The sequence below is a fragment of the Aethalodelphis obliquidens genome, unplaced genomic scaffold (assembly GCF_003676395.1).
Source record: "Aethalodelphis obliquidens isolate GAN/ISIS:26980383/991018 unplaced genomic scaffold, ASM367639v1 scaffold20, whole genome shotgun sequence".
Classification (NCBI taxonomy): Eukaryota; Metazoa; Chordata; class Mammalia; order Artiodactyla; family Delphinidae; genus Aethalodelphis; species Aethalodelphis obliquidens.
In genome coordinates this window covers 9,982,005-10,009,546 of record NW_020837964.1, presented here as the reverse complement: position 1 = coordinate 10,009,546, position 27,542 = coordinate 9,982,005, and the positions used below count along the sequence as shown (strand labels likewise).

General features: G+C 44.5%; 1 protein-coding gene across 1 annotated transcript in view; it reads left to right on the top strand.

Moving 5' to 3' along the window:
- VAT1L (vesicle amine transport 1 like) overlaps positions 1 to 27,542 on the top strand; it is a 144,557-nt gene that overhangs the window by 68,994 nt on the left and 48,021 nt on the right. Inside the window, exons 6-7 of the mRNA XM_027119197.1 lie at positions 1,334 to 1,389; positions 5,020 to 5,214. Coding sequence (XP_026974998.1) covers positions 1,334 to 1,389; positions 5,020 to 5,214 — 251 coding nt within the window. The remainder of the gene's footprint in view (positions 1 to 1,333; positions 1,390 to 5,019; positions 5,215 to 27,542) is intronic.

The following is a 27,542-nucleotide window of genomic DNA, read 5'->3' as shown; positions in this document are numbered from 1 at the left end:
TAGCTGAGAATCTTATAAAACAGATATCTGAGAGGTATAAGTAGTCAAGCATCATTTTGTCATCATCAGATCACTGTGACAGAGAAGGAAGAAACTTTCATTGCTGGAGTGTTCTGGCATTATGAGTAGTGGCCATGTATTTGAAAGTCTTTAGCGGTGGATGCAGTTTTTAAATTATTACTATTGATAAGAGAAGCTATAAATGTCAGTGTAGGGATATTGGCTATGACTAACACGTGAGTCAAATACAGATGAGCATTTTACCCATCCTTATTCATTTACTGGTTCTATTTTTGCCCCAGTTCCATGACGTCATTTTGGTGTACACAACTTGATCATATCACGAGTATCTTATTACATCAATTACTTGACTACTAAGTAATCAAAACCTAGTGCTGTGAAGCTTGCACCCTGTAAAAGTCACCCCATAAAAGGAGAAGCAGTGACTAACTGGCTACTAGTTTACCAAGGCCAAAGAACTAAGTTTAAGACATACATTGTTTTTTCATTTAACGGTTCTCTGAGAGGAACTTACTCCCAAATCTGTGGGGGGAAGGCAGAAAAGTCGCTGAAAAGGCACCACCAGGGTATAGTATCTCTTAACCCTCACCCAACCCAGAACCGCAGAAAGGGGTTTTTCCTTTCTGTAAGAGCATGTTAGGGAATCTTTCCTAACTCGACTTCCTGTCTTAACTCTGAATATTGCTTGTTCCCATCAGCAAGGCTCCGTTTCCCACACCATTGGTCTCAAGTGGTTTTCACCTTTCTGCCCAGACCTCTTTGGAGCTTACACGTGGGTCACACCATTTCCTTGGCTTGTGAACCTATTTTCACCCTCATCTGCTCCTCTGGACCCCACCTTTCCATCCATCTAAATTCTAATTCAGCCCTGTCTCTCTCCACTACTTAAATGCCCAGCCAAAGTCAGGTCCCCAAGCCCCTCACTTGCCGAGGAATCCAATTCATGCCATGAAGTAATCTCACAAAGGAGTTCATTTCTCGGTCTCAGAGAATGGCACCAACAAGACATTTCGGCAACTCATCATTTTATTAGAATGGTGGCTTAAATCACATTTTTGCCACGTGACCTATTGTCCAACGTTATGAAGTAGTCACCTTGAGAAATGTTACTTCCTCTCTGATCCAGTGATACTTAGTTAAAATTAAGTCAACTCGACACCAACCACCCCCTCCAATTCCCTTATTTTTCCAAGGCTGACCTAAATTTCCTTTCAAGTTCTTGACAGTTCTGGGCCAGACAACTGCCATTCTTCCACGCAAAGCAAGAGATGCTGATTTTCGTTAGCTTGATTTGGGAATCTTCCACTTGCAGGTTCATCCAACATGGTGACTGGAGAGACCAAGAGCTTCTTTAGCTTTGCAAAATCAGTAAGTATCCGTGCACGTCCAAAGTACGCTGGTGGTGTGGTGCTTGGCATGTTGTAAGCTCTTCCATCTAAGGACATAGACCGAATAGCCTAAATCTTGTTTGTCCTTCATCTGCATCATTCATTTGCAAGAAAGCCTGCATTCTCAACCTGCTCACCACACATGGACAGGACTGTGACTTGGGCCACTTTTGTCCAAATGAAGCAGAGAAATGAGAGTGCCCGAGAAACTCCAGAAAACTGTATTTTGATTTCAACAGAGATTGTTTAAGTGTTGGTATTTTTAATCACTGGTCAAGAATAAACTTAGCATTCGTGCACTCTACTTGGTCCACAGAGAGACCAGCCTTTCAGTCTGGCCACTTTCTGACCAGGTCTCTAGGGCTACTTGAGATTTCTCTGTAGCCCCATCCTACTGGCTTGGAGAGACAATAGAACTCGACACTTTTCGCAAGCTCCTGGGCTGATTTTTTGACACAGGCAAGTGTGTGAACCACTAGCTTACGTGCTCATGCTCTGAACACAGTGGTTATTGTGTCTGCAGTTGTGAAGCTGCATCCCTGGGCACTCACCCCACCACGAACCTCCTCAGGTCTACATTCCCACCTGGAGCCACACTTACTAGAATTAAACTAATCTGGGCTTGAACTTCCATGTTTACGCCTGTCCCCACCACAGGGGCCACCATGTCCCATCAGAGCTTGCCTTTGTCCTCCCTCCTCTTAGCCTCCTCAGCAGCCAGTGAGGCACTGATGGATTCACTCGCTTTGCAAGCATCTTCTGAGCACCTACTACTTGTGGTGCTGTGCCAGGCACCAGGGTACCACAGCAAATGAGACAGATGCATTTGAGGCCCTCGGGACTCTTGCGTTCTAATGAAGGAGATGATGAAGTAAGTAACACATATTAATAAGATGATGGTAAATAGTCATAAAATCTCTGAAAGGGATGAAAGCAGGGTGCTGAAGTAGAAGACAGAAGAATGGGGTGGAAGCATGGTGAATAGGGTGGTCAGACAAAGCCAGGGAAAGGGGTTTAGAATTGACTCTTTGTGGCACTGTGGGATATTCATATGCCCCCAAAGTGCCAGCACTGGCTGCCAAAGGCTTCCTCTCCAAACACTCCCTGATTCTGGAATGATTAGTACCCCCGGCCCTGTGAGACTAGAATTAAAGGGCCTCGGTTTGCACTTGAGCTTTAAAGTTCAGGTCAAGGTTATCGCAACTTCGGGATGAACAGGGGAGCAAGAATGGAGTCTAGTGAAGGATGATGCTGTCTGGAGCGCGTCCCCTGACGACAGGCTTTGTGTCACTCGCAGCTGTTTTGTTGCTGTGGCTGCAATTAACATGATGCTGACGGCCTGCTGTAGGGAACCAAATTGGTCCCAAATTACATACAATTGTAAGAAGTGTTTTCCCTTTCTCCCCTACGTGCACAATCACAACACACAGCGTTAATGAAATAATTGTCGTGTGCCCACGTTCAGGGAAGGCGCTCGTGAAAACAGCCACGATGGAGAGTAACATTCTCCTGCTTAAAGCAAGGGTGCTGATTACCAGAAGGCTGTATAGCTGGGGGTCAGGAATAAAGACTGTTCCCTTTCAGAGGCCGGGTTCGTGTCAGTTGTTCAGTTAGAAGCAAACTGAAGGTAGGGCATGCTGAGGAGTGGGGTGATGACTTTGTTCTGGAAGGTTCTAGAAGGCATTTTCTTCTATACATTGGAGAAAGGCTTAGAAATTAAAGGCATATTTGGAAGCATACAGGAATTTCTCCCTCAGCTATCTTAATGGTGTTCCCCCTTAAAACTCTTACGGGGAGCTTGTGTTCACATGCCATTTGCTTTTAGATCCTAACGATGACGATAATAGCAAATGAAGTCAACATTTCGAGAGCAGTCTGACTCCAAATCCAGAGCTCTTACTCGCTCGATCCAAGATATCTCTCCAACTTAAGGTGATAAAAATATTTCATATTTATAGAGCACGTACTACGCACCAGACACTGAGCTAAGTACTTTGTATGTATCAACACATTTATTCCCCATGACGACCCCATGAGGTACAGTAGGGAAACTGAACACAGAGAGGTTAAGTGATTTGCTTAAAGTTGCACAGCTTGCGAGTGACAGAACTGGGATTCAAAACCAGGCATTCAGCTCTAGAACACAAACACAACTGGGCAGCAACTGTAGCTTCGGCAAGCATTCATTTCACAAACGCTTTGTGGAAGCGCTGCACATACACTGTGAATCAAGTTGCTAATCATTTCTCTACCTTTGCTTTTGTGGCAAGCAGCCCACGGCCAAATACATATCTCTCCTAGAGCTGGACCCCAGGCCCTTGGGGAGCATATTTTGGTAAAAAATGTTGTGCATGAACCTTGTCCCTGTTTACAACCTGTCTTTCTTACACTTATTTTCCAACAATCTGATTTCCCCACTTAAAAAAAACAAGATATTTTACTTTTTAGAGTTTCCTCAATCCTGGAAGGAGGCAGGATGTAAAAGAAACACACCGATAACATAACTATTATAGATGTTCCTAAGTGTCCCTCACACTTCTCTTTGCCTTCTATATTAAACATTTTGATCTCTTAGCACCCTCTAGAAGCTGGACCTTTGAATTTCTAAATTCTAACCAGCACCAGAAGAAACACAATTAAATCAGAACAAAGCAGCTGGATCACCATTTCTGTAGTTTTTAATGGATTACCTACTTATTTTCATGTCTGGAGTGGGAGATGAAAGACAGGAAATAAGGGAGCCATATGTGCCAGGTGTGGGTATCCCACGTAGGACTTCAGCGCTAGTGACATCTGGGGCTGGATAATTCTGTTTTGAGGACCTGTCCTATGTATTGTAGGAGAGTTAGCAACATCCCTGGCTTCTTCCCACTAGATGCCAGCTGATTCCCCCCTTGAGTTATAACAAAAAACATCTCCAAACATTTACCAAATGTCCCTGGGGGGTAAAACCGTCCCCAGTTGAGAACCATCAATTTAGTTCCAACACTGTGGCTTCATCGCTCCGATACGCTGTTCCTTCTTGCTATATTACGCTCCCTTCCTCTTCCTTATCTGACGCATTCTGCCTCACCTCTCCAGCCTTGCTGCTGTTCCCCCAAGGAAAGCTGCTCGTGCAGGCAGAGGCATCACTCCCCCCACGTCCCCCCACCCCTCCCGCTCCCTTCACCAGCCCCATCACCACCACCGCCATCCAGTCAGCCAAGCGCTTTACGCTAAACTCTCCCAGGAAACCTCGGAGGCAGCATCCTGCCAGTGTGTGTCGCTGAGAAAAATGAAGCACAGAGAATAACAGGGAGCAAATTGTAGAGTCAGGATCCAACTCCAGATCTGATGGTCCCAACCGTGTGACTTAACATTCTGATCACATGTGGTCTCGCAGTTGTTTTTGTAAAGGGCTGTGTCCCACCTACATCCTGGGCTCTTCTGGGAAGCATCACTCTGCACCTGTAGCAGTGCTCAGCCAAAGAGGTGCTGACAGAAACACACCAGCAAGAGCTACCGCCTGGGCATCTGGAATCCACCCAAGTGCAGCCCCCTTGTCTCCCTGCAATGCTACAAACATGGCCTGGCTTTGATTCCTTGTAACGCACACCTTCTCTCTTTCCAGTGGTGGCAGGTTGAGAAGGTGAACCCCATCAAGCTATACGAAGAGAACAAAGTCATTGCTGGGTTTTCCCTTCTAAACCTGCTCTTCAAACAGGGCCGTGCTGGCCTCATTCGAGGAGTGGTGGACAAACTCATTGGGCTCTACAACCAGAAAAAAGTCAAGCCCGTGGTGGACTCCCTGTGGGCCCTGGAGGAGGTAAGGATGATGTTTCCCCAGCAAATAATCTCTGTCTTTTTAGTCAGCTTTGGGCAGCCAGATCCGCTCTTTTATTAAGTGATTTTTCTCCAGGTTTGTTTGCTTTAAATGAGGGTCCTAAAAGTCATTGTCCTGTAGTATAGAGTGCTTTGGATGTAAGAAATATTTTACGTTTCGTAGTGGTTCTCAAACCACGTGTGTCAACATGCCATTCATGCCATGAACCCTTCCCGGGTAGGTCACCAAATCTTGATGGGTGTGTACGATTCACCTTGGTTACAAGAGAGCGTGTACATTGTGCAGCGTCAGTTATATCCTCACCATGTGAGTGTGTGAGATCAAGGCCAGGGCGGACAATGGTTCAGAGCTGAAATGATTTGTGTGCCAAGCCCCGATGCTTGGAGCCCCTTCCAGACCTTGTTAGCTGCCACCCTGGGCACTGTAATTATGAATGAATTGTTGGATCTAGTGTTTGACTGAGTCTTTTTATTAACTGATCTGCAAAAAGTTCTAGTATTTGAAAGCATTCCTTGATCACACAAAAAAATTAAGAGCCCCTTGTGTCACCTTTAAGGATACTGAATTGTGAACTGACCATACTGGTTCAGGGGAGATGTGCTAGGAAGAGGCAGCATCTAGAAAATTCTTCAGGACAAGGGAAGTTTTGGACATTTGGGAAGCCAGTCACGGTAGCTGCCCGTGAGGAGAAAATGAAGAAATGTGGTCTAGGTTTCAAGAGGCATTCCACTAAGAAATCTTGTAGGTCAGGATGTCATGACCTTGGCTTCAGGGAGCCATGAAGCCCCTGAGAAAGATGTGGGAGTGTGTTTTTTGCTCGTTTGGCTGGTTTTTGCATTTTGCATGGGTGAGTGTCTTACAGTACAAGTACATTTTTGTACTCTGGGGCATCACGGACACCTTTGAAAAACTTAACAAAAATAACATTCCATGGAACAGATAGTAGCTGTCATCCTGGCAAGAAAGCTGGTGTTATTTGCTTAATGGACTAGGTTGGGCAAAATCTAATGGCTTTCCTAAGCACAGAAATCCCCCCCCCGCAAAAAGGCTTTGTGGGAGTCACCATGTAATCAGAGGGGCCTGGTCCTGGATCCATGGATCAGGCCTATATATGCCTCTCTGATACTCAATATCATGAATGATACTTTAAAAACCCGACCACCAAAACCCCTTGTTTCTCATGGTAAAAGAAATACATGCTTATTATAGGAAATTCCTAAATCAGCCAAAAACATAAGGAGAAAATAAACTGCAAGTCCACATTCCAGAGATAGATAACATTGTTAATATTTTGGTTTGCTTCCTTCCGGTCTTTTTTCTGCAGCACACGCTCACTGTAATTCAATGTGTTGCCAAATCAAACCAGATTATCATACGCTCCTTCTGTTGTGTAAGTTCTAAGATGGTTAACCTATCGTTATACTTGGGTCAAATGTTTTAATTTAATGGATCAAATGTTTTAATTCAGTGGGTCAAACATCCATACGGTATTCACTATGGTATGTCAGTGGAATAGACAAGGGCCGAACTGCAGTGGCTGTGTCTCAGAGGTCAGGGAGGAGAGAAAATGTGAGCTACTTGAGACCAGGGCTAAGAGATTAACTTGACCATGGAGGAAAGAAGGGGACTTAAGCTCACTGCCCAAAAGGGACCCAATGAATCTGGTAGCATTTAAGTGAGGGTTGAAATCGAAGAGGGGTCTGGTTGGCCCAGTGGGTCCTTGGTTTAGTACTGGAAATCATTCCTTGGTTATAATGCAATTGAATCACCAAATATGGATTGAATATCTATTACATGTCCAACAATGTGCAGGTGTTGGGGGTACAGTGGCAAATAGATGGCCAAGATCCCTGAGTTTCAAGGAGCTCACTTTCAGAGGGGTGGGGAGGGGCAGAAAATACTCAAGTGAACTAAAAATAAGTAGGGTATTCTCCAATTGCATTAAGTTCTGGAAGGAGGCAAATTAGGGTATATGTTGGCGAGTAAGTGGAGGGGGGAGACAGTTTCCACAGAGCAATATTCTTCAACCTTTATTTCATTATTGCTCCCTAAGGAGCTTTTTTAGACTTTTTTTTTCTTAATCAACCACCTCTATGAAATTTTAGTACCGTAGATACACCAGCCATCTACCTACCTACCTATCATCCATCTGTTTATGTCCTGGATATGTATTTGTGCTTTACATACATTAAAAGAGTAAGATTTTAAAAAATCCTCCGAGAATCCATTTTTACCCCTTTGGGGGTGGCCTTGCTCCCACTGAGAATGCATGCTGTAGAGTGGCTTTCGATAAGGAAGGCTAGGTGTTGTTTGAACTGGGACATGAAATAGGAAAAAACTGGAAGAAGAGTATGCAAGGCAGAGAGACCCTCAAAAGCAAAGGGACAAGGAAAGATAGATGTTTAGCAGCATCTCTGGTCTCTACCCAGAAGATGCCTGCAGCACCTCCCACTGCCAGCTGTGACAACATAAAATGTTTCCAGACATTGTCAAATGTCCCCCAGGTGGGATGGGGACAGAGGCAGAATCTTCCCTAGTTGAAAACCACTGCTTTAAAAGAAGCCATATCGGTTAAGACAGTTACCAGGAAAACAAAGGAAGTATAGGTCACTAGTCATTCACAGAGGAGAGAGAGAAGGCTGCTGCCATGTTGGCCAACAAAAGCACCCACAGCCACTCATCAGTAACACCCACCAACTTTCTGATGGTTCTCTTCTGTAATGTTTACAGACATCTTTTTAGAGCTGCCGGTGGGCCAAGCTTAGCCGTTTATCAAGCCCACGCAGCTCCTCTGGGCTTGAAGAGAATAGAGCATGCTTATTACTTGCAAACCTCCAAAGGAGGACTATAATGATTTCCCCCCCTCCCCTTTGGTAAATGATTTCACAAAATTGCTTCTCAGGCCAGCTCTATAACTTCATCTATGGAATAGAAAGACCATAGGGATTAAAAGAAATTTCTCTTGGGCTCTCTGAGAATTCAGACTAGAAGATTTAATAATATCAGAGATGATTAGAGTTTCTTTTTAGCCATCTATCTTTGACTTTCTTGTAAATGTAATACAAAGAGTGAGTGATATGCTGCAGCCTCCAGATACTAAACGTGCAACTGGTTTGCTCCAGATACTAAATGTGCAATTGTACATAAAGTTGGAAAAACAGTTCAGAGGTGGGAAAGGGACAAAAAATACTTACATCTGTCAACCAAGCAGCAGACACATTACTGCGCACCTGCTATGTGCCTGTACTATGTTAGGATGTCAAGTCTACAGAAGGGATAGGTCACTTGTTCCCTGATCCTTGCGTTTACGACTTTGTTTCAGAGACAACACTAAGACCTAGAAACAATTAGAGAAGAACTTCGTTTTTCAATCATGGGGTGTTTGTTTCAAGTGTGACTGGATTTGAAAACAAGAGAGAATGATGTTAAGGAAGACTGAATGTTCAGGGATGGTTTTAAGAATGAGGTGGGTCTTGGTTGAGATTAGCAGGATATAAATTCTTAGGATGATGTTGCAGTTAAAAAAACAAGGTATTATCAGGAGGGACAGTGTGAACAAAATCAGAGAAGCAGGAGTGAGTATAAGGTACATGGGGTAGAGAGGTCTGGAAAAAAAGCAGAGGAACAGGAACAAAGGAAGAGAGGAGAAAAGGCTGGTTCAGTCAATAGAGTCAAATCTTGGGGGCCTTCACTGCCAGGCAGAGGAGTGTGAGTTGACATTCTGGGTGAGGGGATTGCTATTAGAGACTGTGGCCTAAGGAATATGACACCCTTTGATTTCCCAATTCCCAGAAGCCCATCCTAGTCCCAAGTATGTCGCTAGAAAGATACACACCTGAACTATCCAGTTGTGGCCTCTGATCAAAAGTGCCTTTACCTGTCTGCTGTTTAATAGTGCACAGAGGGCTCTGTTATGAGCTGAATTGTGTCCCCCCTCAAACTCATATGTTGAAGCCCTAACCCCCAATACCACAGAATCTGACTATATTTAGAGATAGGGCCTTGAAAGAAATAATTAAGTTAAAATGAGGCCTTTGGGCAGCCCTTATCCAATCTGATTGGTGTCCTTATAAGAAGAGAGATTAGGACAAAAAGAGGCACCAGGGATGTTTGCATAAAGACCATGTGAGGACACAGTGAAAAGAGGGCCATCTGCAAGCCCAGGAGACAGCCCCAGAATGACACCAACCTCACTGACACCTTGATCTTGGATGTCTAGCCTACAGGATTGTGAGAAAATAAATTTCTGTTATTTAAGCCTTCCAGTCTGTGGTATTTCATTATGGCAGCCCTAGCAAATCGACACAGGGCTGCAGAGAGATCCTGGCAATTTTGAAATATTCTATTAAAGATATTTTACAACATAATTTACATAGAAGTCTGTGGTTACACTCTCCAATTATGGTACCATTAGCCACATGTGGCTATTCAAATTTAATTAAGATTAAGTCAAATCAAAAATTCAGTTCCTTGGGTATACTAGCCACATTTCAAGTGGTCAGTAGCTGCATGTGGCTAGTGGCTGCCATATTGGGCCATGCAGAGATGGAAGAATGTTCCCATCCCTGCAGAAATTCTCCTAGAGCTGGTCTATGAGATGATGTCATCCTTCTGCTTGAAGGTAAATTTGTCTCCCCAGCAATCTGGCATGATTACCTTTAGTAAATTACGTTAATTGTGCCCTTCCTTGTACACTTCTCTTTGCCTTGGCTGTAGTGAAGTTCACTGACCAAATGCAGTCACTTATTTAAGTGCTCCAATCCCTCATTATGTGTCCCCCACATTTTTCCTTTCATGTTAATAGTTGTGGCTTAATTATAATGTGTCTTTCATTCTATGACATCACAAAACCTATACAGAGATGGGTCTGCCTAAAAGAATAAATTAAGGAAAAATAATGTGGTGCTGAGCTTGATAGGGACCCTTATCTGACACAGAGCAAGAGGCTGACTGGATAAAAGGCAGATTAATGTTGAACAGGGAGGGTGGGATGACTCAAGAGAGAAGGATGGGTGGAGGTGTGATTTTCAGTTTTAAAGAAGCTACAGGCTTCACCTCCAACACCAGACTGAAAAGAAAGGATGAAGCCAAGCATCTGAAACATATACCCAAACCAAAACTAAGAGGCAAAGACTCGAGGAGAAACCATGGAAAGTCCCACTTAATTATGGCAGTTGGTGACTGGCTCGTGGAGACCTTTTTTAAAGATTTAGAAGCTCCTTCAGGGGCAGAGTTGGGGATAGGGAGAGTACTTAGAAGCATCATCCGGAAGTGGGCAATGTATTTTGTATCATGTGTACTTTGGTTTGGTGGATGGACGGGGGGCAGGCAAGAGGTCATTGAAGACTTTCAGACCTGGGTAGGCAAGCCCCAGACAAAAGTGGGGGAAGTGAATGGGAGGGAATGAGCAAATGTGAGTCATTGGGAAGGATGAAAATTGGATAGAAAGGACAAAGGAGATGCAAGATGACCAATGGTCTTTCGACGTGGGAAACCAGGACTGGGGGTGCCAACAGTGTGATTTGAGTTAGCAATGATTGAAGCTGCCGTGAAAAAATTGATGAGCTCAGATGTGATTTTGATTTCGGTTTAAGATGATGGTAGAACGTGCAAGTGATGTCCACGGTCAAGTCAACCATCACATGGAGGTGAGAGATGAAGGCTGGATAATTACAACTACTGCTGCTACTGACATTTCTAGAGGATTTACTGCATGGCAGGCATTGTTCTAAATGTTTTGCATGTATTAACTTATTTAAACTCTCCAACAACCCTAAGACCCAGCTACTATTACCCCCGTCTTACAGGTCACAAAAGTGAGGCTTTGGGGAAGCTATACTTGCCCAAAGCCCCGGCTTATAATTGAATTTAATGGAAATTTGAACCCCAGGGAAGTGTGATGCATAGAAGTTATTGAAAAAACATGGCTATGAATAAACTCAATTGAACAAAAGAAGGAGCAACATAATCATATTAGCAAACACTTAGCGTAGACTGTTTATATGTGCCAAGTAGTTCTCCAAGCAAGCGCTTCCTATGAATTAACTCATTTAGTCCCCACAATAACCCCGAGGGGTGGGTACTGTTACTCTTCCTGAGATATAAATAAGGAAAGTAGACTTAGATGAAGTTAGCTGCCCAAGCTCACACAGCTGGTGCATGGCAAAGCTGGCATTCAGACCGTGGGCATTAACTTCTCCACTGTAGAAGGAAGAGGGTGAGGACAGAATCCTAGCATCCCCCACCATTCACACGGGAGGGAGAAGGTGAGGCATCCTGGGCAGGGCAGTGGTAAAGGGACCACCATGACAGGTCTTAAAGTCAGGGACTGCTGACAAGTCAGGAAGTACGGAGCAGAAAAGCCTTTGAATTTGGCCCCGGGGTCATTGTTGACCTTTCAGAAAGCCTTTCAGTAGAATGATGAGGGCAGAAGTCTGAAGGCAGAGGGTCAGGAAGAGAATCATGGGCAGGACAGTCTGACAGCCAGCATAAGCCTCCTATTTGGCACTGAGCAGAAAAAAGGGCTGGCAAATAGCCAGGGGGTGCTGGGTCCAAAGAAGGGCTGTTTAGAAAGTAGGTTAGGGGTTGCCTAGGGCTGGGGGCATTTCTGTTCAGAGAGATAAAAATGTTCTAAAATTAATGACAGTTGTATAACTCTGTGACTACACTAAAAACCATTGTGCTGTGCACTTTAAATGAATGGATTGTATGGTATGCAAATTGTATCTCAATAAATTACACACACACACACACACACACAGAGGGAGAGAGAGAGAAGGGCTATTTAAGGATGGGATAAGGGGACATGGGAGATGGGAAAGAGGTACAGCTTGGGAAGTCAGATTGCTGGCCTCAGTCCTTACTAATATTCTAGCTGCATGGCCTTATAAAGCTGCACATTCAGCCTGGTCCATCCTCCCAGTTTTCAGATAAGGAAACTGAGGCTGCAGAAGTAACCACTATGTTTGCTTTATGTCCCTTTCATTATTTTTTTTGCTGCATGCCCCCCTTTCAACATAATCACCCCCGGCTCGCGCACACATTCCCAGTTTCCACGCACATTCTCCCAGCATGCCCTGCTCACGTGTTTTCTGCAATTCCGTCACGCCCCCAACCCTGCCGTGCACCAGGGCTCAGTGTGCTCTAACTACGCAACAGATCAAGCACGATGAGTCACAGCTCTGGGTCAGCATATTCATCTGCGGCAGGCTGAATAACAGCGCCCTCAAGATGCCCACATCCTAATCCCCAAAGTCTTCGAATATGTTACCTCATACAGCAAAAGGAACCTTGCAAATGTGATTAAATTAAGGATTTTACGATGAGGAGATTACCCTGGACTATGTGGGTGGGGCTGATGTAATCACAAGAGTCCTTACAAGAGTGTCAGGAGAGCTAGGGTCAGAGGAGATGTGGCAAAGGAAGCAGAGGGAAGGTGACGTGATGCAGGACCACAAGCCAAGGAATGCAGGTGGTCTCTGGAAGCCGGAAAGGACAAGGACGCAGAAGCCTCTAGAAGGAAACAGTCCTGTGGACACCTTGATTTTAACCCACATAGGCCCATTTCAAGCTTCTGACCTGCAGAACTGTAAGAGTACATTTGCGATGTGTTAAGCTACTAAGTTTGTGGTACTTTGCCAGAGCAGCAATTGGAAATTAATATGCCATCCATTCAACAAGGAGCAACCAGACAATCACAGCAGTGGGAAATTAGCCCTGGAGGAGGGTAGCTGGATGGGGGTGTGACCCACCCAAGCATGTGCCACATCCCAGGGAAAGGCCTGGAAGCTGGAGAGAGATGGGGGTTGGAGCATCCAAGCCTCAACAAACACGCATGAGGCTGAACACAGAGTGATGGGGAGGCAGGAAGGCCGGCCCTGGGAGAAGGTGGGGTAGGTGGAAGCCCCTGCCCATTGCCAACTGTCCCCATCCCTCCGGCCGCACTGGACCATTGTGGCTCTTCAGAAACCTGAGTCTGTTGCCTCCTCACCTTTATCTGTGCTCTTATTTCCACCTCTCATGCCCTTCCCTCGTCCTTGTCCTCCTGCAAAATTCCTGCCCACCTGCCAAGACGTAGGGACGGTGTTGACTCTTCTGCCATAACATCCCCAACATCCCCAGTCTTGCCATGACGCCCACCCCTGGTTAGGAAGCCCTGCTTTCAGGTCCCAAGGGTTTGCCGCCCTCACTGACATGTTCACTGACAGTTACCTGTGAAAATGGAGAAGATAACTGTACCTTGCATCAGTTTGGAGGAACTAAAAGGTGCTGACCGGACAGTATGAACTGGCAAGCTGCTCTTACAGCGCATTGCAAATGTGTCCGCCACGGAGTTGAGGTCTTTGCGGTCAGGGACTCTTAGGCAAGGTACCAAGCAAGGAGAACACAGGATGCTCTTGGCAGAAGGTTCCCGGGGCCTCAGGACAGGTACTTCCGCTCCTTGTTAAGAGGTCTAGGAACTCAGCTCTGAATACACATCTGTTACGAAGAAAACGATCACTCTTGCTTTTACACCTGTCATTTGGCTGAAAACACATCACAAATCTGGGTTTCCTTGTGAGCCAGGGACAGGGTCAGTGCAGACTGCTCTTGGCTGTGTTTTCCCATGACCCAGATGAGATTCTGCTGCTTCCAAAGGCTGGAAATGGACATGTCTGTTTGCTTCTGTTTGCCTTCCTAGGTATTGGAGGAATCACTTGATATGTCTTATTTGCACGGTGGCATCAGGAGGACTGTTTTCAAATATTTTCCGAGGTATCTGTCCTGATGTGTTCATCACGGATTCTGGCCTATTCGCTAGGCCAGAGAAGAGGGATAAATAACTCTTCTGCAGGCCAAGATCATTTGAATAGGAGAACATAATTTAAATCAGAGAACACATGAATAAAGGTCATATCCCGGCAGGGAAACACACTGTGGATGTTGCCTTCACGTTCACCTTCCAGAATCCATCCTACTTCCTGAGCACCCCTTTCATCCACTGAAAATGGAGCTACTACCACGTTCCCTGTTATTGCAAAGGATTTTATATTTATTATGCCATCACTTGAGCTGATATGAGTTGAACCCTTGCAAACTGTAAAGCTCTCTGCCAATATGTGGTGTAAGATAATAGGCTAGAGCAGCTCCAATCAGGTGGGATAAGCTTTGGAACAGGAAGCAAACGTACTGGGTTTCTTAACCCTCCCACTTCTTGGCTCTTTGGCCTATAACACTTCATTTCTCTGCGTCTCCTTTTCCTCGCCTATAAAATAGGAACAACTGACCCTATTTCCCAGAACAGTTGTATATTTGTTCCTAGGGCTGACATAACAAAGTAACCCAAACTGAATGGCTTTTATTGTCTCCCAGCTCCGGCGGCCAGAAGTCAGAAATCAAGGTGGCGACAGGGTTCCTTTCTTCCGATGGTTGTTAGGGAGAATCTGTTCCAGGCCTCTCCCCCAGCTTCCAGGGGTTTGCTGGCCGTCTTCAGCAATCCTTGGCTCACAGAAGCATCACTGTCTCTCTCTGCCTCCGTTTTCACATGGTGTTGTGTGTGTGTCTGTGTGTGTGTGTGTGTCTGTCTGTCTGTCGGTCTCCAAATTTCCCCTTTCTCTAAGAACATCAGTCATATTGGATGAAGGCCCACCCTGCTCCAGTGTGAACTCAACTAACTTCAGTGACCCTATTTCCAAACAAGGTCACATTCTGTGGTTCTGGGGGTTAGGACTTCAATATATGAATTCGCAGGGGGTGGGAGAGGACAGGACACGATTCAGTCCATAACAAATGGCGAGTCAGATAAGATCAAAAGGGAAATATTTTGTGAGCTATAAGGGGATGCAGAGACAAGATTTCCCATAAGGCTTCAAAGGGCAGGCTCCGGAATCGTTCAAGCCCTCCAATTATAGCTGTGAGTCCTTGGGAAAGTCACTTTGCTTCTTCTCTTCTTTCTCCATCTGTGAGATGGGATAACAGCAGTGCCTCCTCTATGGGGTCGTTGTGAAAATGTCAGGGGCAATGTGGGGGGCGGGCACGGCCGGGCGCATGGTAAAAGTCAGCCTCTGTCATCACCCTGAGGGGTGGGAGGGGTGGGCCCTGTCTTTCTATCCTCTGGCAGGTGAATGCCCCCAGGACCCATTTCCTCCCTGATTTGCTGCTGTGTGATGCAGGCAGGCAGGCTAACTGGGGTCTTATGCTTTCCTTCCTTCCTGAAGGCATCAGTAGGAGCTGCTTCATGGAACAGAAGCTCAGAGCAGCACAAACGATAAATACGATAAATACGTGGCTGTTTGGATCCTCTGAGCCTCCGCCCATTTCATCTCAGATTTCTAAAAACTGTCAGCTGGTTTGGGGAGGCGCTGCCAGGAAAGTGCCGTGCTCTGGTTAGTCATTTAATAAACTCTAAATGAGCAGCTGTGGGTACTGGACAAGTGACAAAGTAGTAGTGGCAGCTGAAGGTTGCTGTTTACACTGAGCCAGGCGCTGTCCTGAGCACTTCACGGGCACTGGCTCCTCTAGATTCATAGCCATCCTGTCAGGAGCCATTATTTCCCCATTTTACAGATGGGGAGACTGAGGCTTGGAGAGAGGGCTAAGTGGCTTTGTGGACGAGCTCACATAGCCAAGAAGTGGTGGGGTCGAACCTTGAGTCTCCGGCTGGCTCTCTCCTAAAGCTGAGCTCGTAACCAAGTCTCAGCCCCTCTGGGAACAGGGATGACTGTCCCAGGCCCTACACCCTGCTTGCCCCGTCACCCTGATCGGAGGCATCCTGGGTCAGGAGGGAAGACTGGTGTTCGAAACCCCGGTGCCTCTGTCCCTAACTTCTGTGAGTGCAGACAGGTGACTCTGAATCACAAGCCTTAGTTTTCTGCCTCTGTAAAATGGGGCTGATGACCCTTGCTCTTCCTTCCATGTTAAAGTCTGGGGCAACCACGTGTCAGCTATAAACCGTGTGCTGTGTACAAATGTCTCAGAGTGGGCACTTAATACAATTTTCGTTTGTTTCTTCCTTTCCCTGTCTCTTCCCCAACGCATGTCACTTTCATCGCTCCCTGGCACACTCACACGCATTGTCAAACAGCACTTGGGTGAGGATGGGGCCGTGGTGCGTCAGCTGACAGCCTCAGCTGTCAGATGCTCACCTCAGCCCTCTGGGGTGGGTTTTACTCAGGTGAGGAGAGCTGATCCTTCTCCACGACATGGGACATAAAGGGCAGCACAAATTCCCTCGACTCCCAGGCCAGTACTCGAGTCTCACCTCCTCCCTCTCTGCCGGCCACAGTGGCTACAAATTATGAGCTAGTTGGGCTATTTTCCTTGCACTCTTATTCTTGGCAAGTGAACACGTTCCAAACAATCATGTTTACCATCCAAGTCACTGTATCCAAGGCTGTGGTGGGAAGTGTAGAGGTGCGCTGCACCCACCCCCCATCAGCACAGCATTTTACTTGCCTTGTAGGAATCGAGCCCCACAGTAAACCCACAGAAAACCCACAGAGACAGGCAGGTCAGCTGTTATGCCCATTATACAGATTTTTAAAAAGAGGGACTGAGCAAGGTAATTTATACTAGGAGGTAGAACCAGGAATCCAAGCAAGGTTTCTTATTCTGGAGCTCATGTGTGTTTGTGAGTATGTGTGTTTGTACGTGTGCTTGTGAATATGTGTGTCTTTGCGTGTATGTGTGAATAGGTGTGTGTATATATGTGTGTGTTTGTGTGTCTACTGTGCTTATGTGTTTGTTTTGCCTCTTTCCCCAGCATTTTTTCTCACAAGTAAAAGATTAAATGATATAAATATCATATGACCACAATATAAATTTAGAAAACAGAAAAAAGAACTAAAGATCACCCATAATTGTGCCACCCTAAACAGAACTACTGTTATTGTCTTAATGTACCCCGTTCCTGGCTTTGTTCCTACACATCCTCTCCCCTGCCACCCCTGACAGTTGTTAAGTGGCCCAGATTGGCTCCTGAGCCTGTGTGAGCGCGTCAGGAGTATATTATGATGCTTGTTTAAGGAGGCATGTGGAACCACAACAAAATGGAGGAAGTGTTTCCTTTGGAACATTGCGGGGTTAGGGCTTCAACACAGGAATTTTGCAGGGACACAAACATTCAGTTCATAACACTCCCTAAATTCCCTAGAGAGACTCAGCTCATTCCTTCTTTTCTTTTCTTTCTAACTAATATAAAAACTGGGGGTAAAGAAGTGTGCTTCCAATAGTGTTTGGGCTGCCTATGGATTCTTTCCTTGACCTGTTTTTTATTTAACTTTTTTTTTCAATTTCCATGTAGTTGCACATAATAGTTTTTCAAAACCAGCTTGCATTTATTGAGCACCTACTATTTACCAAGCCCAGAGCTGGGCCCTGGAGGGACAGAAAAGCAAAGTACTCTCAAGGAGCACACCAGCTGGTGGTAGACATGTAAACAGACAATTAAAATATCGTGTTGCAAGCTCATTAATGGGTGCACGTTCATAAGAAATACTGATGGCAAACGGCAGGAGTTCAACTCTGCTTGAGCGTCCCTGTGGTTGTGAAAGACCCTTATAAACCACGCCCTCCCCATCACAGTTGCGGGCTTTACTTGTCCGCCTCGTTAGCAACTTGTAAGAGCGGAATGCTTGGGTGCTCTAAATTTTGAAGTACAATAATTTCCTGACGGTTAGAAAAAGAAAGGGAGCGTTCAATGTGTTGGCAGGTCTTCACTGTCTTTAGAGAAGAAAAAAACCTAAGGCAGGATCAGAACAGAAGAAGTAAGAGCTAAAAGGAGACACCTGAAGTTTTGCTCACTATCCTTTGTTTTAGCCAAGATTCTAACTTTATTTTTTGTGTTTAAAAATTTGAGGGCTTCCCTGGTGGCGCAGTGGTTGGGAGTCCGCCTGCCGGTGCAGGGGGCACGGGTTCATGCTCCGGTCCGGGAGGATCCCACGTGCCGCGGAGCAGCTGTGCCCGTGGGCCATGGCCGCTGAGCCTGCGCGTCCCGAGCCTGTTGCTCCGCGGCGGGAGGGGCCACAGCAGTGAGAGGCCCGCGTATCGAAAAAAAAAAAAAAAAAATTGACAAAGTTTCTTCAGCTCTTCCTTGGAGGATGCTTCTGAGAGCAAATATGGAAGAGTCCCTGCCACACCCACTGCGATCATTTTTCTGTTTGGATCCATATTTTTTTAAATTTTATTATTTTTGGCTGCTCTAGGTCTTCATTGCTGCACGCAGGCTTTCTCCAGTTGCGGCGAGAGGGGGCTACTCTTCGTTGTGGTGCGCGGGCTTCTCATTGTGGTGGCTTCTCTTGTTGCGGAGCAGGGCTCTAGGCATGCGGGCTTCAGTAGTTGCAGTGCACGGGCTCTGGAGCACAGGTTCAGTAGTTGTGGCACACGGGCTTAGTTGCTCTATGGCATGTGGGATCTTCCTGGACCAGGGATCGAACCTGTGTCCCCTGCGTTGGCAGGCAGACTCTTAACCACTGCCCCACCAGGGAAGTCCCTGGATCCTTTTTTTTTTTTTTTCATTATTGGAGTATAATTGCTTTACAATGTTGTGTTAGTTTCTGTTGTACAACAAAGTGAATCAGTCATATACATACATATATCTCCATATCCCCTCCCTCGGGAGCCTCTCTCCCACCCTCCCCATCCCACCCCTCCAGGTGGTCACAGAGCGCCGAGCTGATCTCCCTGTGCTATGCGGCTGCTTCCCACTAGCTATCTGTTTTACATTTGGTAGTGTATATATGTCCATGACACTCTCTCACTTCGTCCCAGCTTACCCTTCCCCCTCCCCGTGTCCTCAAGTCCATTCTCTACGTCTCTGCCTGGATCCATTTTTCTATTGTTTTTCTGCTCCTGGCTTCCACTTGGCTGCCATTTTTCAGTGTCCTTTGCTGCTTTATTATTTATCCACAAGTTGACTTTCTTCTTGTTTCTAGGCAGGCAGGCTTCCCCACATCATTATCCTCTGTTTATATCATTAGCTGCAATTTAGGTTTGTTGTGTGACAGGATCATCCTCAACGTGCTGCAAATATGACTCACTCGCTGTAACTTTCATCACCTATGTTTGTACTTCCTCTAAAGTGTTGATAAACTTATCACAGACCAGCAGTGTTAAGAAATATGCCTTTTAAAAAATAATCATAAAAATTGGTCAATACCAGTGGCTTCTGCTTCTCTCACTGACATTCCGAGCGTTTTATTTGCTTTAGGAGGTTCAGGCTTGATATTTCCTTATTTGCTACAGGTTTAATTTTTCACTTTTCCTTGTCTGTGGTTTGAGTTTCTTCTCGCCATCGCTCTGTGGTGTTTGGATGGCCTTGACTCACATCAGGAATGTCCTTCCCCATCTTCTACCAACAATGAGTGCTGAATGAATGATTTTTCCCAGTTGTGCTAAACAGTAAACTTTTGAAAAAAAATGCAGTCTGCATTCACTCTTCAAAAAGTCTATTGATACCTACTCTGTGCTAGAGGATGTTGTAAGATGAAGAAAAGAATGTCCCACTGTCTCATTTTCCAGAGTCGGGAGGGAGAGAGGTCTGATGTATAAACCCATCAATTCCAGTGCAGTGCAGTTCCCATAGGGGCAAAGCATGACCAGGTCTGAGGAGAACCAGGCAAGACTTCCTTCAAAGAGGAGGTCAGTCACACTTGACCTGCTTCCCCATCACGAGGCCCCTTCCTGCTTGTTACTGTTATCAGAAGAGGAGAGTCATGTGAGTGATGGACAGACGTCAACAGACTCTGAGGATGTCTTAGGCTGAGATCCCTTCAAAGCAGAGCCTGGGATACAGGCTTGGGTGCAAGAATTTATGTGAGAAATGATCCCAGGGAGGAAAAGTAGAGGAGATGGAGAACACTAACGACACCAAGAAAGGATTGTTATCAGAGGCGGCTATTGCTACGATGAGTGCTTTCTAACTGCTTAATTCCAAGAACCTGAGATGTTCCCATGGGAACCACTCTTAGGAGGAGGAAAGGGAGGGTGAGCTGGCAAGCTGGCTTGACAGGCAGAGGCAACACACGGGCATGGAAAGACACACTGGCCCTGTGACGTGGGTTCGCATCCCACCTCCTCCACCACCAAGATGCGCGACCTTAGGCAAGTCACTGACTCTCGGAGCCTTCGTCTCCTTACCTGCCTTAGTCAGACTGGCTGTCAGTGGACTGCAGGAGAAGACACAGGTACGAGGCTCGATTCTTGGGGAGACTTGGGAAATGCATCTCAGAACCGTCTTCCTGGGAAACCAAAGAAGGACGCATTGTCATTGACTGTCACTACCCATTCGTCCAGGTGGCCCCACAGGTACCAAGTCCCCAGTGCCCCAAGCTGTGCATGCGTGAGGATGGGCTCCCCCGCTCACGTATCAAGGACACCGCAGGGTGAAGCCCAGGTACACGCAGGGCCCAAGGCACATGCAGGGTAGTCAACGCCTGCATGGTACAGGTCCCAGCAGCAGTAGCTAGAGAATGAAAGGGACCCAGAAGATTCCAAGTGCTGTGCAAGAGGGGGCCGATCCAACGGGTGTAAATTTCTTTAGCGAAATGAGATATAGAGACCTGGAAAGTGGCAGGTCCTACAACAGGTAGCACAGAAAGCTCCCCAAGTGGAGGTACACACAGCGGTGCGCTGGGAAATGTTTAACAACTGGCCTTGGCAAAGAACACCCTGATGGGTAGCTTTTGCCAATTTCTGTGCTGTAAACACTCTCCATCAGGACCAGTATCAAGTTACCATCATGAGTGCACAGTTGGGAAGGGACACGCACCATCAGCTGTCAGAGCTACCTTTTCTGGGACGTGCCTCCTGGGGCCAAGTTCCCGGGGTTGGCCAATGATAGGATACTGCTTGGAGGGTGGATTCCCTCAGGAACCATCAGGCAGAGCGCTCAGTTTTGCTGGTCTCCTGTGTGGAGAAGCCCTGGCTCCATGTCACCTTGCCCAGCTCGTGCAGGACAACTGGGGGAAACCATCTCAGAACATTTCAGAATATTTACTATGAGATGGTATAAAAAAATCAATATCCAACGAACAAGGACCTACTGTATAGCACAGGGAACTATGCACAATATTTCGTAATACCCTACAAGGGAAAAGAATCTGAAAAAGAAGATATAGAGACATATATATATATATATATATATATATAGTATAACTGAATCACCGTGCTGTACACCTGAAACTAACACAACATTGTAAAGCAACTATGCTTCAATTTAAAAAAATGAAAATAAATAAATACATAAAAAATTTTAGAAGGTCAATATCCAGGCAGCAGCTCCCTCCCTCAGCAACGCCAGGCCTCAGATCCATTTCTGCCTTGTTCTTTAGGGCTCTGTTAAGCTCTCCTCACTTGGACATCCACCCCCAGCTCACGTGCCTCCTGTGTTTCCAACACTGAGATACATGTCTTGTCTTTTGTTTTGTTTTTTGTTTTTAGCATCTTTACTGGAGTATAACTGCTTTACAATGGTGTGTTAGTTTCTGCTGTATAACAAAGTGAATCAGCTATACATATACATATGTTCCCACATCTCCTCCCTCTTGCGTCTCCCTATCACCCTCCCTATCCCACCCCTCTAGGTGGACACAAAGCACCGAGCTGATCTCCCTGTGCTATGTGGCTGCTTCCCACTAGCTATCTATTTTACATTTGGTAGTGTATGTATGTCCATGCCACTCTCTCACTTCATCCAAGCTTACCCTTCCCCCTCCCTGTGTCCCCAAGTCCATTCTCTACATCTGCATTTTTATTCCTGTCCTGCCCTTAGTTTCTTCAGAACCTTTTTCTTTTTTTTTTTTAGATTCCATATATATGTGTTAGCATACGGTATTTGTTTTTCTCTTTCTGACTTACTCCACTCTGTATGACAGTCTCTAGGTCCATCCACCTCATTACAAATAACTCAATTTCGTTTCTTTTTATGGCTGAGTAATATTCCATTGTATATACGTGCCACATCTTCTTTATCCATTCCTCTGTCAGTGGACACTTAGGTTGCTTCCATGTCCTGGCTGTTGTAGATAGTGCTGCAATGAACATTGTGGTACATGATTCTTTTTGAATTATGGTTTTCTCCGGGTATATGCCCAGTAGTGGGATTGATGGGTCGTATAGCAGTTCTATTTTTAGTTTTTTGAGGAACCTCCATACTGTTCTCCATAGCGGCTGTATCAGTTTACATTCTCACCAGCAGTGCAGGAGGGTTCCCTTTTCTCCACACCCTCTCCAGCATTTATTGTTTGTAGATTTTTTGATGGTCGCCATTCTGACTGGTGTGACGTGATACCTCATTGTAGTTTTGATGTGCATTGCACTAAAGATTAGTGATGCTGAGCATCCTTTCACGTGTGTGTTGGCAATCTGTATATCTTCTTTGGAGAAATGTCTATTTAGGTCTTCTGCCCATTTTTGGGTTTGGGTTGTTTGTTTTTTTGATATTGAGCTGCATGAGCTGCTTGTAAAATCTGGAGATTAATCCTCTGTCAGTTGCTTCATTTGCAAATATTTTCTCCCATTCTGAGGGTTGTCTTTTCATCTTGTTTATGGTTTCCTTTGCTGTGCAAAAGCTTTTAAGTTTCATTAGGTCCCATTTGTTTATTTTTGTTTTTATTTCCATTTCTCTAGGAGGTGGGTCAAAAAGCATCTTGCTGTGATTTATGTCATAGAGTGTTCTGCCTATGTTTTCCTCTAAGAGTTTGATAGTGTCTGGCCTTACACTGAGGTCTTTAATCCATTTTGAGTTTATTTTTGTGTATGGTGTTAGGGAGTGTTCTAATCTCATACTTTTACATGTAGCTGTCCAGTTTTCCCAGCACCACTTATTGAAGAGGCTGTCTTTTCTCCACTGCATATTCTTGCCTTCTTTATCAAAAATAAGGTGACCATATGTGCTTGGCTTTGTCTCTGGGCTTTCTCTCCTGTTCCATTGATCTATATCTCTGTTTTTGTGCCAGTACCATATTGTCTTGATTACCGTAGCTTTGTAGTACAGCCTGAAGTCCGGGAGCCTGATTCCTCCAGTTCCGTTTTTCTTTCTCAAGATTGCTTTGGCTATTCCAGGTCTTTTGTGTTCCCATGCAAACTGTGAAATTTTTTTGTTCTAGTTCTGTGAAAAATGCCATTGGTAGTTTGATAGGGATTACATTGAATCTGTACGTTGCTTTGGGGAATACAGTCGTTTTCACAATGTTGATTCTTCTAGTCCAAGAACATGGTATATCTTTCCATCTGTTTGTATCATCTTCAATTTCTTTCATCAGTGTCTTATTGTTTTCTGCACACAGGTATTTTGTCTCCTTAGGTAGGTTTATTCCTAGGTATTTTATTCTTTCTGTTGCAATGGTAAATGGGAGTGTTTCCTTAATTCCTCTTTCAGATTTTTCATCATTAGTGTATAGGAATGCAAGAGATTTCTGTGCATTAATTTTGTATCCTGCTACTTTACCAAATTCATTGATTAGCTCTAGTAGTTTTCTGGTAGCATCTTTAGGACTCTCTATGTATAGTGTCATGTCATCTGCAAACAGTGACAGTTTTGCTTCTTCTTTTCTGATTTGGATTCCTTTTATTTCTTTTTCTTCTCTGATTGCTGTGGCTACAACTTACAAAACTATGTAGAATAACAGTGAAGAGAGTGGGCAACCTTGTCTTTTTCCTGATCTTAGTGGAAATGGTTTCAGTTTTTCACCATTGAGAACAGTGTTGGCTGTGTGACTGTCATATATGGCCTTTATTATGTTGAGGTAAGTTCCCTCTGTGCCTACTTTCTGCAGGGTTTTTATCATAAATGGGTGTTAAATTTTGTCGAAAGCTTTTTCTGCATCTATTGAGATGATCATATGGTTTTTATCCTTCAATATTTTAATATGGTGTATCACATTGATTGATTTGCATATTGAAGAATCCTTGCATTCCTGGGATAAACCCCACTTGATCATGGTGTATGATCCTTTTAATATGCTGTTGGATTTTGTTTGCTAGTGTCTTGTTGACAACTTTTGCATCTATGTTCATCAGTGATATTGGCGTGTAGTTTTCTTTTTCTGTGACATCCTTATCTGGTTTTGGTATCAGGGTGATGGTGGCCTTGTAGAATGAGCTTGGGAGTGTTCCTCCCTCTGCTATATTTTGGAAGAGTTTGAGAAGGATAGGTGTTAGCTCTTCTCTAAATGTTTGATAGAATTCGCCTGTGAAGCCATCTAGTCCTGGGCTTTTGTTTGTTGGAAGATTTTTAATCACAGTCTCAATTTCAGTTCTTGTGATTGGTCTGTTTATATTTTTCTATTTCTTCCCGGTTCAGTCTCAGAAGGTTGTGCTTTTCTAACAATTTGTCCATTTCTTCCAGGTTGTCCATTTTATTGGCATAGAGTTGCTTGTAGTAATCTCTCATAATCCTTTGTATTTCTGCAGTGTCAGTTATTATCTCTCCTTTTTCACTTCCAATTCTATTGATTTGAGTCTTCTCCCTTTTTTTCTTAATGAGTCTGGCTAATCGTTTATCAATTTTGTTTGTCTTCTCAAGGAACCAGCTTTTAGTTTTATTGATCTTTGCTATCGTTTCCTTCATTTCTTTTTCACTTATTTCTGATCTGATCTTTATGATCTCTTTCCTTCTGCTAACTTTGGGGTTTTTTTGTTCTTTCTCTAATTGCTTCAGGTGTAAGGTTAGTTTGTTTATTTGAGATGTTTCTTGTTTCTTGAGGGAGGATTGTATTGCTATAAACTTCCCTCTTAGAACTGCTTTTGCTGCATCCCATAGGTTTTGGGTCGTCGTGTTTTCATTGCCATTTGTTTCTAGGTATTTTTTAAATTCCTCTTTGATTTCTTCAGTGATCTCTTGGTTATTTAGTAGTGTATTGTTTAGCCTCCATGCGTTTGTATTTTTTACAGATTTTTTCCTGTAATTGATATCTAGTCTCATAGTGTTATGGTCGGAAAAGATACTTGATAGGATTTCAATTTTCTTAAATTTACCAAGGCTTGATTTGTGACCCAAGATATGGTCCATCCTGGAGAACGTTCCATGAGTGCTTGAGAAGAAAGTGTATTCTATTGTTTTTGGATGGAATGTCCTACAAATATCAATTAAGTCCATCTTGTTTAATGTATCATTTAAAGTTTGTGTTTCCTTATTTATTTTCATTTTGGATGATCTGTCCATTGGTGAAAGTGGGGTGCTAAAGTCCCCTACTATGATTGTGTTACTGTTGATTTCCCCTTTTATGGCTGTTAGCATTTGCCTTATATATTGAGGTGATCCTATGTTGGGTGCATAAATGTTTACAATTGTTATATCTTCTTGGATTGATCCCTTGATCATTATGTAGTGTCCTTCTTTGTCTCTTGTAATAGTGTTTATTTTAAAGTCTATTTTGTCTGATATGAGAATTGCTACTCCAGCTTTCTTTTGATTTCCATTTGCATGAAATATCTTTTTCCATTCCCTCACTTTCAGTCTGTGTGTGTCCCTGGGTCTGAAGTGGGTCTCTTGTAGACAGCATATATATGGGTCTTGTTTTTGTATCCATTCAGCCAGTCTATGTTTTTTGGTTGCAGCATTTAATCCATTTACATTTAAGGTAATTATCGATATGTATGTTCCTATTACCATTTTCTTAATTGTTCTGGGTTTGGTATTGTAGGTCTTTTCCTTCTCTTGTGTTTCCTGCCTAGAGAAGTTCCTTTAGCATTTGTTGTAAAGCTGGTTTGGTGGTGCTGAATTCTCTTAGCTTTTGCTTGTCTCTAAAGGTTTTAATTTCTCTGTCGAATCTGAATGAGATCCTTGCTGGGTAGAGTAATCTTGGTTGTAGGATTTTCCCTTTCATCACTTTAAATATGTCCTGCCACTCCTTTCTGGCTTGCAGAGTTTCTGCTGAAAGATCAGCTGTTAACCTTATGGGGATTCCCTTGTATGTTATTTGTTGCTTTTCTCTTGCTGCTTTTAATATTTTTTCTTTGTATTTAATTTTTGATAGTCTGATTAATATGTGTCTTGGTGTGTTTATCCTTGGATTTATCCTGTATGGGACTCTCTGCGCTTCCTGGACTTGATTGACTATTTCCTTACTCATATTAGGAAAGTTTTCAAGCATAATCTCTTCGAATATTTTCTCAGTCCCTTTTTTTTTTTCTCTTCTTCTTCTGGAACCCCTATAATTTGAATGTTGGTGTGGTTAATGTTGTCCCAGAGGTCTCTGAGACTGTCCTCAGTTCTTTTCATTCTTTTTTCTTTATTCTGCTCTGCAGTAGTTATTTCTACTATTTTATCCTTCAGGTCACTTATCTGTTCTTCTGCCTCAGTTATTCTGCTATTGATTCCTTCTAGAGAATTTTTTATTTCATTTACTGTGTTGTTCATCATTGTTTGTTTGCTCTTTAGTTCTTCTAGGTACCTGTTAAACGTTTCTTGTTTTTTCTCCATTCTATTCCCAAGATTTTGGATCATCTTTACTATCATTACTCTAAATTCTTTTTCAGGTAGACTGACTATTTCCTCTTCATATGTTTGGTCTGATGGGTTTCTACCTTGCTCCTTCATCTGCTGTGTATTTCTCATTTTCCTTAACTTACTGTGTTTGGAGTCTCCTCTTTGCAGGCTGCAGGTTCGTAGTTCCTATTGTTTTTGGTGTGTGCCCCAAGTGGGTAAGGTTGGTTCAGTGGCTTGTGTAGGCTTCCTGGTGGAGGGGACTGGTGCCTGTGTCCTGGTGGATGAGGCTGGATCGTGTCTTTCTGGTGGGCAGGACCATGTCCGGTGGTGTGTTTGGGGGTGTCTGTGTCCTTATTATGATTTTAGGCAGCGTCTCTGCTAATCGGTGGGGTTGTGTTCCTGTCTTGCTAGTTGTTTGGCATAGGGTGTCCAGTACTGTAGCTTGCTGGTCATTGAGTGGAGCTGGGTCTTGCAAGGAGATGGAGATCTCTGGGAGAGCTTTCGCCATTTGATATAAATGAAGCTGGGAGGTCTCTGGTGGACCAGTGTCTGAACTCGGCTCTCCCACCTCAGAGGCTCAGGCCTGACACCCGGCCAGAGCACCAAGACCCTGTTAGCCCCACAGCTGCTGGTCTTGCAGTCCCCTGGAGAGGTGGGGGCACTGTCCCTCACCCTGAGCCATTCATCCATGTGAACCTACATTGTCTTTTTATTGTCCAGATTCCCCACGAAACCCTAAGCTTCCCAAAGGCAGGGGCAGACATTGTGTTTAGCTGATATTCCTAGCATTGGATTTACTAGTACAGGGCCTGAAACTTCATTAATCTTAACCCCTCTTCTCTTCTCTCCCTCGAGGAAGAGTGCTGAGTAGTGCTGAGTAGTGTATTTGCCCCAAGCTGGGCAG